Source organism: Phoenix dactylifera, unplaced genomic scaffold (genome assembly GCF_009389715.1).
Source record: "Phoenix dactylifera cultivar Barhee BC4 unplaced genomic scaffold, palm_55x_up_171113_PBpolish2nd_filt_p 000864F, whole genome shotgun sequence".
Taxonomy (NCBI): domain Eukaryota; kingdom Viridiplantae; phylum Streptophyta; class Magnoliopsida; order Arecales; family Arecaceae; genus Phoenix; species Phoenix dactylifera.
In genome coordinates, this window is record NW_024068227.1 from 89,549 (window position 1) to 103,414 (window position 13,866).

The 13,866-nt window shown below is 38.5% G+C and overlaps 2 protein-coding genes across 2 annotated transcripts; both read right to left on the reverse strand.

The window, feature by feature from the left end:
- Nucleotides 1-520: 520 nt before the first annotated feature.
- Nucleotides 521-1,324, reverse strand: LOC120107443 (NAC domain-containing protein 2-like). The gene is made up of 2 exons (XM_039120718.1): nucleotides 1,022-1,324; nucleotides 521-916 (listed from the first exon to the last, which is right to left on the reverse strand). The coding sequence occupies exons 1-2, from the start codon at nucleotides 1,319-1,321 to the stop codon at nucleotides 536-538; spliced, it is 681 nt and encodes a 226-aa protein (XP_038976646.1). The 5' UTR covers nucleotides 1,322-1,324; the 3' UTR covers nucleotides 521-535.
- A 41-nt stretch (nucleotides 1,325-1,365) lies between these two features.
- LOC120107439 (NAC domain-containing protein 105-like) lies at nucleotides 1,366-2,478 on the reverse strand. Its single transcript, XM_039120716.1, has 4 exons — nucleotides 2,334-2,478; nucleotides 1,942-2,249; nucleotides 1,452-1,839; nucleotides 1,366-1,373 (listed from the first exon to the last, which is right to left on the reverse strand). The coding sequence occupies exons 1-4, from the start codon at nucleotides 2,476-2,478 to the stop codon at nucleotides 1,366-1,368; spliced, it is 849 nt and encodes a 282-aa protein (XP_038976644.1).
- Nucleotides 2,479-13,866: the final 11,388 nt, after the last annotated feature.

Sequence of the window (13,866 nt, forward strand, 5' to 3'; positions counted from 1 at the left end):
TTATAAGGCTTTACCTGCCACTAAACTGAAAGGTGAATTAAGAAGCATTTGAAAAATATTTGGAACAAAATAACTCTCACCAAAGGTTACAAACAAATGTTATATTGTTCACATCAGAAAACATACTGGAAGATGGTTCCCATGGAAGGGTTAGATTTTTTTTTTCAAGAATGAGTCTTCGTAGAAACTAAACCTCTCCTAAAAAGTGAAACTGTAATTTATTGAATCAATTTACAAGTGAACAATCAAAAGGACCATAGAAAATCACATCAATGCACCGTTGAATATTTGTTGTGAAGTGCATAATTTGTTTATTTCTTGCTGTGTAAAACTTGGAAAAAATGATTACAAACTCAACGTAAATAGGCAATGTTTTCATCTACAAATTGGTCATAAATATATTTCATGATATAAAAAATCACAACCTATATAGAACAAGGTGTGCTTCCTGTAGCTTCTATTCAGGCAATTAAGGAGAAAAGCTCATCATACCATGTTGCTCAACACCAACGCTTTCATTGGGTGCATCAGCGAATTATTGGAGAATCTCATCAGCCAGTGGTGGTTCAAAAATCTTTTCTAGCTCATCAAGAGTCGGCAATTGCAGAATATCAGAGTTTGTATCAGGTGCATCAGCGAATTGTTGGAGGATCTTTTCAGCTGGCAGTGATTCAAAATTCTCTTGTAGTTCATCAGGAGATGGATACTGTAGTGAGCTATCGTGCGACTTATAAGAACAAAACTCCACCTCTTGGTCAAATCCTTCAGTGATCTGCTGAATTGGTAATACAAAAGGTTGATACCATATTTCTTGCACCTCCAGCTCTCTGCTTTCCATTGTAGGAAGTTCTGTACCACACAATTCTTTGCGAGCACTCGGCCTCAGATAAATCTTGCAAACAACCCAGTCATCCAGCTGCCATAGAGGATGAGAGGCACAGAGTTAATATAATAATGAAAGATATTTCATTAGCAACTACTAACAAGAGATATATGATATTTATGGAAGCATGACAAATACCTTGTTTCGGTCCATCGTCATAGCTGCATCACCACATCTTCTTCTAAGGTTCTGGATGGAGTACTCTTCCATCAACCAGATGCTCTTTTCCTCCTTGCCCAAGGGGGTGCGTTCCATATAGATGAAGTTTTGCTTGGAGCCAATGACCTGGCCCTTGCTGTTGAGCACTAGCTTCACCGATTGGGTAGATTTCCAACGACCTTGGCCTGCAACCCGAGATGCCCTTGTGCTGGCTTCTGCATTTGGATGCTTTCGAGTGGTCCAGGTGAAGAAGAACCACTCCGAGTTTCTATTTTCCATGGCCATTTGACCTAAAGAAAGGAACCCAAGAAAAGGATGACGAGTTAGGAACCTTAATCATAGCAAATATAGATAGAGAATAAGAAAAAGAAGAGATCATGGTGTTGATATATATATATAATATGTTTACCAGTAAGGTTGCTGGGGTGGTTTCCATAGACATCGGCTTCTTTGATTATGTCGCATGGAAGTGGCTGATGGAGGAGCTTCTCCTTGAGGAAGAAATCCAAGAGCTCCTCATCCGTTGGCTGGAAAATAAATCCAGGTGGCACCATCATGTATTCTAGCTGTGGTATCAGAATATCAGATGAGAGGGAGTCGGCAAAGGAGACAGACAAAAAGTCAAATAGGAGAAGAAGACCAATAAGAAGAAGAAAAGATGGAGAAGAGTAAGGCACTTCTATCCTCCTTCTTTTGAAAGCGGGTTCCAATGTAGCACTAGCAAATTGTTTCAAATCAGCGTGAGCCTTGCGAGCTTTTGGAGTCAAGTAAATCTTGCTGATGACCCAGTCATCCAACTGCAAGTAAAGGATTAGAGATGCAACGTTAGAACATCAATTCCTACACTCAAGAAAAACACAGCAACAAGAACATTGACAGTTATTTAGGGTGATATGCACCTCATTTGTGTCCCTCATCTCACCAGCACTACCTCTCCTTCTAAGGTTCTGCATAGAGAACTCCTCCATCAACCAGATACTTTTGTTCTCGCCACCGTCCGAGTTCTGTTCCATGTAACAGAAACTCTTCTTCGACCCAATGGTGTTATTCTTGGAATCCACCACGTTCTTGACACCTTTCGTGGCCTTCCATCGTCCCAGGCCTGCGCGCCGAGATGCACGGCTGGTTTCGCTTGCGCCTGGATGCTTCCGAGGGGTAGAAGTGAAGAAGAACCACTCGAAGTCCCTGTTTGCCATGAGATACTCCACTGAAACAACCCAAGAAAACTCAAAGAAAGGGTTAGAAACCGTGAATCAAAAAAGAAGACAATGGAGAAGCACAAGATGATTACAAGCCAAGTCCTGGGGGTGGCATCCATAGACGTCAGCCTCCACAATAACATCGCAGGGAAGAGGCCACTGAAGTAACTTGTTCTTGAGGTAGGTGACGAGGAGAACCTCGTCGCTCGGTCTGAACAAGAAGCCCGGCGGCAGCATTGTCGTCCCAGCGACCTCTCTTGGACTCCAAGCTTCTCAGACGAAGATCAGAGGATTGAGGAGCAAAAGATCGCACAAGAGAGACGGAGAGAGCGAGAGAGGAAGAAGGATCAGGTGAGGAGGAACGACTGACCGAAGTACAGATAGAATACAGAGAGGCAGTGATTGACCCTCTAGAGATTCTTTCACACAGGCGAACCCGCGCGCTAACGGTCACATTTTTGCTCGAAACGGTTGCAATCGCTGCCGGTTTTGCTCCGGTGGAAATCCTGGAGATTAGCTCATCTTTAGTAAACCGTTGTGTCCCCGGAAATCTTGGATTTGGCTGGCCGGGACCTCTCTTTCAACTAATTCCTTGTCTTCTCTGGATTCAGCTGCCACGTTCTATATTTGGATTAAATTTGGCCTCCGAAGGCCAAATTTCACTTCGATTTAGTTCTAGCTTGTTGCTATAAGGGCCTTACTGAGATTACGTTGACCCTTAGTTTGCAAATCCTGATACTTGGGAAGGTTTAGTAATTATGGTTTATGGGATTTCATGTTTGGAGGATTATGAGTTATTTGAGGCTAAGCTTCCTCAATCTTATCAATGGCTCAAGGGATTTGAAACTATCACTAATGATTTATTTTTTGCCAGCCTTGTACACGAACCATATTCAGTTGTTATGTTCACGAGAAATTCATTGAATTCTGTAACAAACACCAGCTGTTATTACTTATGTACAGCTTGCTGTGCACCGTTACCCAGGGTGTGACCAGGGACTTCAATCTAATTCAGATGATGATGCACCGATACAAAACCAGCATGCATACTCGTCTGCAGCTTTTTGAATTTGTCTACTGAAATGTTTGGCTACTGAAATGTTGATCAACACCTGGGGAATACTTTGTGGCACTAACCCACAGAATGTCTTATGGCTGCAACTGCATGGTGAGAAAAGAAAGACAATTTTTTAAGACCGTAACCAACCCATATTTTTGAATATAGCCATGTATCAATAGACTTTTGCTTTCCACTCCCACACCACAATCACCCACTAAATAAACACAGAATCCTTGATGCACTGATTTTTTATAAATATGATGGCATTTGATGACTTGTTATCTTATCTGCTCTTTCTCACGTTCAAACTTCTGATTCCAGAATCATGAAAGGAAGGACTAGAAATGATAAAGTGCATGGGTTAGTTAATTCAGCAAACTTGATGTTCATGCAATTAGGACAAAAAATATTATAACATTAAGTTGCAAGGGCACAGATACATCCTCGGTATATAGAAAGCTCCAGCTAGGCCAAAAATCTTCTGGTGGAATAGAAAGCTCTAGCTCTTTAATAAAATCACAAATTTCAATTTTCAGTCTGAATGCTGCGCCAAGAGATGCCCTAGTCTTGATCCTACATGTGGGAAAACTGCTTTAATTCTATGGAGCAGCGTGTGCAGGTTCTAAAATGTTCTTTGCCAAAATATATGTCCGCATCAATTCAAAAAGGTGAAAAAGTAACACCAAAGAAGAAAAATCATATAAAGAATTGTAAGAGTAAGTTTCTATAGAAAAAATAGATATATAATATAAGCCTATAATTGATGATTTTTTAGAACCTAGTCAAAGGTGCTCGGATTGAACTTATATTGGTCTACTTGTCATAGCTTAGTATTTCTTAGATATCTCTAATCCACTAAGAAAGATCATCCAAAAATGACTAAAATCCACTCAGAAGTAATTAGAAAAGGAAAAAAAAGTGAGAGATTCGATATTTTGAGCTCTAACTTTTCCTTTCAAACTTCACCATTGATTCCCTCTGTCTCTAGCTCAAGTAGCCCCTTGGAGGAGAATTGGATCTCATTCTCCCATTTTAGATCTCTGTTAGTTTTTTTGAGCTCTTTTCTAGTCATTGATTTCTTAGTTTGAGCTCAGATTCTCTTTAACTTTCTCTATCCCCCTTGCCTTCCGTTCAGCTTCTCTCACAATTCTATTAAATCTAGATCACCCAAATTCTAGGAGCAAGATCCATTTTAAATCCAAGAATGGTTAAAGCAAAGAAAAGTTCAAGATAGAGGAGATCCTTAAGGGCCTCCTCCAAAAAGTTGGATACAAGTTAAATCATGCCAATCTATATACTACCAGAGAATTCTTCTTTCCCCTTTTTTTTATTTTTCTTGCTATGAACTTGTGATCTCCATATATATCATGTAATTGACTTGATTTTAATAACAATTCTTTGCCCTGTATGATAAGATTGTGTGTGTCTTTATTTTCTTACTTATTTCAGCTTAATTCTTGTATCTTAGTTAAGTAGATTGTGGTCTTTTACTTTCTTTTATTTTTAGAATATCTAAATGGATGGATAGAGTCCAAAATCTCTTGAACTAACTTCTTAGAAAGCTCTTGTACTATCAAAACCCTAATTGTAGCATTGTAGAGTGCGCATGGGGATTAAACTTTTGGTTTTTAAATCTCAGCCTCCAATTGCTTAATAAGTGTATGGTATATATGCCGTGGACTCCTTCTACATGAGGAAGTATGAGCCTAGGCCTTCATTAGAGGGGTTCTCCATCTTTTAGCCTTCCCTAATTGTACATGCAGGTCTTACTCAAGACTTAGGTTTTGTGATGTTGTCATTATCTACTCTTATCTTTTGATTTTTTGGTTCTTTCTGATTTTAAAGGGCAGGCGATGACTCCAAACCTACCACAGACCATGGCCATGGCCCTTTGTCTAGAGGTATTTGCACTGATAAGATGAAGGGACTATAATGCATGATGGATCATAGAGAAACATAGGCAGGCAACAATCACATGTCATTGTCTCCCAACCAAAAATATGCAAATCAAATAAAAATAAATAGTTAATTTGTTACGAGGTAATATTGACTCATAAAAGGAAAAAAAATGATACATAAAATATAAGTGTCAATTAATACAAAATAAAAAAATTACACATCGATTAAAAAAATTCAAAATTCAAATTTACTATTAAAAGAATATTCCAAACATATGCAAAAAGGAATATGCACATCAATTCAATGGTTCAACAAAAATTATGTCTGAATCTAAACTATATTTGAAGTTTAATTTTCAAAAAAGAAAATTCTCAAACGAACATGACAAGAACTAGATGCTAATTGAAGTGGAACAAAACTTGTGTATTGGATTTAGAGATTTTGAATTCAATGGTTGAACAAAAATTATGTCTAAATCTAAAGTTTATTTGAAGTTTAATTTTCAAAAAGCAAATTTTCAAACCAACATCACAAGAACTATATGCTAATTGAAGCAGGACAAAACTTATATATTAGATTTAGATATTTTGAATTTCATTAAAAAGGAAAATATCAAGCCAACGCGCAAGAGATATGTTCTAGAATAGACTAAAGCATTACATCATGCATCATATTGATGTAAATGTAGAAATAAAAATTTCCAACCAATACCAGCAATATGCGTCTATTATCATAGAAGAATGAAAGTCAAAAAAAAAGAAAATTAAAATATGATTTGGGGTGGAAGTATTTTTCCGAAATTAATATCTAATTGCTAAAAACGGAATTGTGGTTCAAAAACAAACATCATGTCCTTAGAGACATTCTAATATCTCCATGTAACATATTGAATAGGGCTCTTTATTAATCAACTTGTATGCTATCTGATCATTTGTTTAAGTTGTGCTCAACTCATTAAATAGGTCATCTTAGATTTAAATTTGATTGGGTATAAATGGGAGATTTATTTCTAGCACTTTTCAGATTTAGAATTAGAATAAATAGAGAATACTTATGTTTGAATTTGAAAATTTTTATTATTAAACAATTGTAGGTTTCCAAATTTTATTTTTTGATTTCTTAAAAATATTAAGAAAAAATTATAGGGACACTCCCTCAACTTAGGGCCTACCCTAGAGATATTCCCTCAACTTTAAAATTTCTAAATGAGTTCTTCAAGTTTCCAAATTAGTCCTCTAGCTCCCCAACTAGTGGACGTTGTTAGCTTGCCAACCAAAATACCCTCACCCACTCAAGAGTGCGGACAAATAAAGGGGTTTGAAGTGCTTTGAGATCTGTGCGGTGGGTGATATTTAACTATGGGCCATATACTATAGGTGCTTTGAGATCTGTGTAGATGAATGGAGTTCATAATGCTTTGAGACCTGGGTGATATGTTATCTTTATCTATGGGCCATATACTAAGGGTGAATGTACGAAGAGTTTTATGTGCTTTGAGATTTGCACGGCGGGTGATCCTTTTTCTCTCAGCTACTTTTTTTGAAGCGATTGTCTCTGCTGTTCAGGCTGTCTCATCTCGTACAGTCTCCGCTTGGCTTCCGATGCTTGCCCCTTCCAATGTTGGGCTGTCTATGCTAGAGAATAAATGAAGTGGTTTTGAGTGCTTTGAGATTTATGCAGTGAATGATCCTTATTTAACTTTAGGTTATATACTAAGGATGCTTTGAGATCTGTGATGGCGGATGAATGAAGAGGTTCGGAGTGCTTTGAGTTCTATGTGGTGGGTGATCTTTCAAGATAGGCTATATACTAAGGATGCTTTGAGATCTATGCTGTAGATGAATGAAAGTGTTCAAAGTGCTTTGAGATCTATGCAACAAATGATCTTTAGCTGTGGACCATATAATAAGGGTGTTTTCATATCTGTGCTATAGATGAATGAAGGGGTTCGGTGTGCTTTGAGATTTGCATGATGGGTGATCCTTATTGTGGGTCACGTACTATTAGTCATATTTATTTTAGGATATCTAGTCCTATTTTAGCTAAATGAGGAATCCAACCCAAATTGTGAAAAAGGAATCTCGCTGGGATTATAAATATGAGCTATGTACCTCAGTTTAGATGGTGTAGATAATCAATAAAATAAAAAGGGACTTAAGCCGTATTTTTTTGATTCTTCCATCTTCATCTCGATTTCTTTTGAGAGATTTTAGTTGAGCGGGTTAAAGAAAATCTTTCTTCTTCTTAATCGAATTAGGTTGGTATTAGAGCCAAATTTCTCTACATCTATGGGAGTAAGTTGATATGATAGCCATGCTCTTACCTGATGGAATTCTATCTTGATCTAATTAGATCAAGTTAGTATTAGCGCTTTGATCTTCTACATCTATAGGAGTAATTAATATCAGAGCTAGATTCCTTTACATTTATGGGAGTAAGTTGGTATCAAAATCACGAATTCTTCTTTCTCCTCGATCAAATTAAGTTAGTATCAAAGCTTTGATCCTCTACACACTACAGAAAAAGTACCTTTTACCGACATTTTTCACAGCCTTTACCGACACTAATAAGCGTCGGTAAAAATTCCGCCGACGCCAGAGAAAGCGTCATAAACGCATCGGTGATAACTGAGTGGGAAAGATTTTTGCTGATGCTAAAGAAAAGCATTGGCAAAACTCGGGATTTACCGACGCTAAAAAAAGCGTCGGTGTAGGCGCTTTTGCCGACACAAACACGCGTCGGCATAAACTACTACTCGGGCATGTTGCCATAGTTGCTGGTATTTTTGCCAACGCTTATAAGCTCGGTGAATAGTTTTACCGACGCTTTTAAAGCGTCGACGAAAGCGTTCCAGCCACTGGATTTTAACGACGCTTTAAAGCGTCGGGAGAGGAATTTTTTTAAAAAATATATTAGAAAAACACATGCATATCATAAATCAGTATTTACATCAATATAAACCTGCATTACATTTACATCAACAGAAATATTCAAATCATTCAAAACATTCATATTGTCATATATGATTAATAAGTTTAGAATTACAATGTACTTTGAAAAATATAAGAAAGATACATATAAAACTCCTTAAATAACAGTCTAAAAAGTATCAGGGACCAAATTTAGCACCATCATCATCTCTACGAGTTGTTGAAGTATCAGGAATCTACAAAAGAAAAGAGAAACTTTAGAAGTTAGGAATATGAAAATCATTAACTCATACAAAATAAGTGATAATTATATAAAGTCATCAAATACATAAAGTGATTTACCTAAGAAGGGAGAAATCGTTGTAACATAGATGAAATATGCTCAAGCTGAGACTGCAAAGTTTGTTGGTTCTGCTTCAGCTCCACCAACTCTACCTGATGGCGATCCTTCATATCTTTGATTATTGCCCGAAGTCTACTAACTTCTGCATTGTACTGCCTTCTCCAGCATTTTTTGTATACATACCCATTGCAGACAACTGAGTGGGAGTAACCTCAACGCCATAACCCCTCACTCTACCATAACGCTCTGGGCCCAATAATTCAGCGAGCACCTGAGCTTCGACATGACTGGTTGCGTCGGATGATGATGACTCCCCGACGTGCTCTGAATAAGAGTTGTTAACCTGTCCTATATCTCTCAAAAGAAAATGTCATATTAATGTATGCCAATAATAGAACTAATAAAAATATCGTTGAAAGATTCAAAGATGAATACATACAACTATATCTTTTGACTTCTTCCGAACAAAACTGCTATCTCGGTGGGTGTGAGTCATCTTATAAAACTCCACCTTACTAGGCTCCCTCCCATTATCATCCATCTATAACAAAAAGTATATTGGCAAGCTAGTTATCATGATATATGCTATATGATAGAGCAGTTTAAAATAGTTTCAAAGAGTTTCAAAAAAATTTACGAATTCAGCTCTACGTCGAGCATAACTCATCGAGTCTGGAGTATGAGGAATAGTCTGAGAGGCTCGTGCAGCTCTACCAATGTTGGAATATGTCTTCCCAAAAAAAGAATGAACAATATAAATTTGTAATCTAATTATTAGTAAATACAATATAAAGTATTGAAAAAATATACACAACCTGAGCTTTCACGGAAAATCAATAGTGGACAAGCTCCCTCCACTGATTAGGGATTACATCAAGAGGAAAAACACGGGCAACCTCCTCTTCTGTCATACCATCGTGCTTCCAGTCAGCCTTTAACTTGGCTCTATATTCTTTCCACTTGCGGTTGACGGACTTCAGCACCCAATCATGGCTCTCTTTAGGGAGCAAAAACTTTTTCTACATCAAAGTAATTAAAGAATGTTATAATAATGTTAAATCAAAAAATAAAATTATGATAGTAAGCAAATTCAATTCTTTACCTCAATAACTTTAATAAGCTCAACCTTATATGAAGGAGGCATTTCATCTCATTTCGTATAGTTGAGCGAACACAACTGACCCTTCCGCACAACCGATCTTAAAAAAATTGATAAAATGCTTGCAACCCTCTTGATAGGCTGCCCCAGTTCATTGCAATGTACCACGATCTTCTCATCCTCGCGTAGGCTCCACATGCCCCATGCTCGAGTGGGTCCTCGTGTCCTCCTCACTCTCTCCAGTCCATCTATAAAAATAAAATAAAATATCCATCCATTAATTAAAATATTAAAGGCAAATGATTTAATATAATTAGATTGTAAGAAAAGTTAATATATAAAATGTAAATCAAATTATCCTGGATGTGCACGTCATCCATGTATGGATAATCAGCAGGTGGAACGTGCTCAGACTGAGACTCGTGCTGAGTATGGGACTCGTGCTGAGAACGGGACTCGTGCTGCTGGGGCTCGTCGGGCTGCTGGGACCGCAGGGACTGATTGGAAGAAGATCCGACGGACGTGTACTGAAACTCAACATCTCTGAATCATTTTTCTCGCAGCATGTTGTTACCTAATATGCACAAAAAGAAGTAATATTAGTTAAATAATAAATAAAATCTAAATGAATTGCTAATTAATTCAATGTGACCAGCTGAGCAATTGAAATTGACCTTGTCAACAATTATCTTGCAAAGAGATCGTAGCAATCCTATAATCACAAAGAACCTTTCGATTGCCAACATGGCATACGGCAAATGGCACAAAGAGAGATTGGTTTATAAACTATATATATATATATATATATATATATATATATATATATATATATATATATATATATGGTCTGGCTGGGTTAGAATATTAAGACATCCAACCCCTTAACCTGGAAATGAACTAATTCAATTAGTGAGAATTGGAACCAAACTAATCTATATTATTTAGACCTTGCACTGATAATGTACTTCTTATTATCTGATGAAATATTACTCAGAAAACATTTCTATATCAAGAACAGTTGCTGACCATGCCAGGGACCTTCTCTGTTTTTCAGTTACTATATTTTGCATAGGTTGTCATTCTTGGATTCCATCAGCGCACGTATCTGTAGTTTGATGCGGTAGAAATTATTATAAGGGCTTAAGGTTTTCATTTCTTATTTAGGTAGAGTTAGTAGTCTATGACATTAGAGTTTATAGTGGTGGATTAGAATCTTCGCACATAATGTGAAGATTTATTTAGAATTATCTGAATGCATTGCGGTGTCCTCCTTCCTACCAATATTGGCCGGCAGTTTGGGGGTTGGAAGCATTAATTGCTTCAGAGCGTTTGGTCTGTGGTCTCCTTATTTTGCATTGCATAAGCTTATGTTTAAACACTGAGCCTTCAACAGTAGACAATAAAAGCCATGTTAATTTTCTGAAAGTGAAAAATATTTGTCAAAAACTGGGCACTGTTTCAGTGAAAACAGGCGGAGGTTCCATCTTCTCTCTTTTGTTTACAGTGATGCTAATCTCCTCGACCATGTAACCAAAGAAAAAACAGTAAAAAAGACAGAAGACCTATCCTGCACCCACAGCAAGCGGGCCATCCTGCTCGTGATGCTCCCAGACACGCCTAAACAAAACTTCCATGAAATGTTCTTTCTCTATCTTGTAGCAGAGGACTAAGAAACAAGCCCCGTAAAAATAGTTGCCCATTTATATTTTTTTTCCTTTTTTGGGGGGGTTTCGAATAAGGCCAATAAAATCAAGAACAAAATGCAAAGAAGGATTACAGAAATTCTACATAGAATCAGAAAAATCAAGTGCTGCAATAACAACCGAGGGAAATCTAAGAGGCAAGATAACGCAAAAAAACTATATAAGTATCCAAAAATAAGCACCACGAATCACCGCAAATAAGATCAGAAATAACAGACAATACATCATGCATATAAATAAGGACTTCATATAGGCATTGTTTCTATGGACCAATCCACGAGTTACTAATATTTGGTTAATTCTAAAATTTGAAATGCCGGAGAGGGTTGGGAAAAAAACTCACCTGCTATTAAATGCCAGAGAGGAGGGAGGAGGAGAGGAGCTTGCCGTCGGACGTCGCTCGGCGCCGGAGAGGACAAGGGTCGGCCACTCATCGTCGGAGAGGAGGGAGGAGGAGAGGAGCTTGCCATCGAACGTCGCTCGGCACCGGAGAAGACAAGGGTCAGCCACTCGTCGTCGGAAAGGAGGGAGGAGGAGAGGAGCTTGCCGTCAGATGTCGCTCAGCGCCGGAGAGGATAAGGGTCGGCCGCTCGTCGTCGGAGAGGAGGGAGGAGGAGAGAAGCTTACCGTCGGACGTCGCTCGGCACCGGAGAGGACAAGGGTCGGCCGCTCGTCGTTGGAGAGGAGAGAGGAGGAGAGGAGCTAGGGCTAGCCTTGATCGGGATGCAGAATGAGGAGGAGGGGAATGACCGCTAGGTTTTGATGTCAATTTTACTTCTGACGACGCGTATCAGCGTCGTCTTAAGCCATAGTCTACGATGACGCTAGTTCAAAAAGCACCGACGCTTGGGAAAAGCGTCGGCAAAAAAGGATCGTTACGGCACAATTTTTCTGTAGTGACACCTGTAGGAGTAAGTTAGTATCAGAGCCAGATTCCTCTACATTAATGAGAGTAAGTTGGTACCAAAGCTAGAAATTCTTCTTTCTCCCCAATCGGATTAGGTTGGTATCAAAGCTCTAATCCTCTATATCCATGGGGGCCTCTATTCATGGTCCAAATACATGAACAACAAGCAATCAAGAGAAGTTCTATCCGTGCTTCAAGTACATCAAAGGACAAAGACGAGTATGGATGCTAGTTCTTCCTCGATGGATAATGAGACAAAGGGACGTCTCATACAACTGGAGGAGAAGATTGTCTAACTCACTAAGATCATCTTCAGATTGGTGATACCTTCAGCACAAGCACCAGCAACTCCTTTGCCAAGTTGTTTCCTACATCTCAAGATGACAATCTACCATCCAGGAAGGAGGATGGGATAAGCAGCCTACAGGTACAAAAAATATCTCTCGTCAACCATTTAAAGTTAAAGGTCAAATCGAGAACAATTAGCTAGACCAGTTGAGACATACTTTACTGTCTATAGATACTCTAATATCCAAAAGATATCTTTTGCCAATCTTAAGCTTTCTAGCAATGATCTTACCTGGTGGAATTCGTACATAAGGAAAACGACATCTCAAATCTAGCATAGAATAAATTCAAGAGTCTAACCAAGTAGTTCTACCCAATCAACCATGAGAAGGATCGGTGGATCAAGCGACAGTACCTATGACATATGATCAGTCTGTCCAGAAGTACACTATCCTGCAACAAGTTTGTGATAATAACCACCACCCACCCAAGGCAATGCTCTTTCCCGCAACATGGAAGGCAGCTGTGGGATGCTCACTCTTAGGCTCTTAGGCACAAAAAGACCAAGTGCTAGTTATTGACATAAGTTGGTTGAAAAGAAAAATAAGCTGCTCGATAGAAGCAAATCTCACATGAAACATATCCCAGCTGGTATCATAATCTCCCCTAAATGCAGGCTGTTGAATAAAAACGAGGCCATATGTAAAAGTCTGCATTTCTATTGCTGCTGGCATGTATATCTTGATCATAACTGTAGGAATATTAATCACAACGCAACAGCATTGTCAAAATCTTCTTCATTAAAAGAGATAAAATCAAACAAAAAAAGTTACAAGGTGAAAAACAAACAGCGACAAAGAACCTATAACAGCACAGTAACATTTGATAGAATACCATCAAAAGAGTCAGATTAGTTCTGGGTCCGATGTGAATTGTTCAGCACTTATCAGTCTCATAGACCTAACCATGTGCTCATCAGAAGCCCGGATTCCGCTTAACCTCTCTTGTACGGCCAGGAATGAAGGGATATCAAAAGCTTCAGAAACTCTCTCGTGGTAAAGCAGGTCTTCTGCTAAATTAATCAGAACTTCCCTGGCATATTCCCTCAGTTCCGCTGAATCACCTCTCAACAGATCAATCAGGACTGGTATAGCACCAGCTTCCACCATAGCTTCCCTGTTCACTCCTTCATAACTTAATTGTGCAATGGTTCCTGCAGCTTGAGCAGCTAGAGTTATTGAGAACAATTTACCAGATGATACAGCTTCAAGGAGGAAGGGAAGTCTGCCAAGGTAATAGCCCTCCTCACCTCTCACAACATTGCCTGAAACTCTTATAGAACCATAAAACAACAATTGCAGAAGAGTACTTTCCTCCACTCCTCTCTTTGTATTCT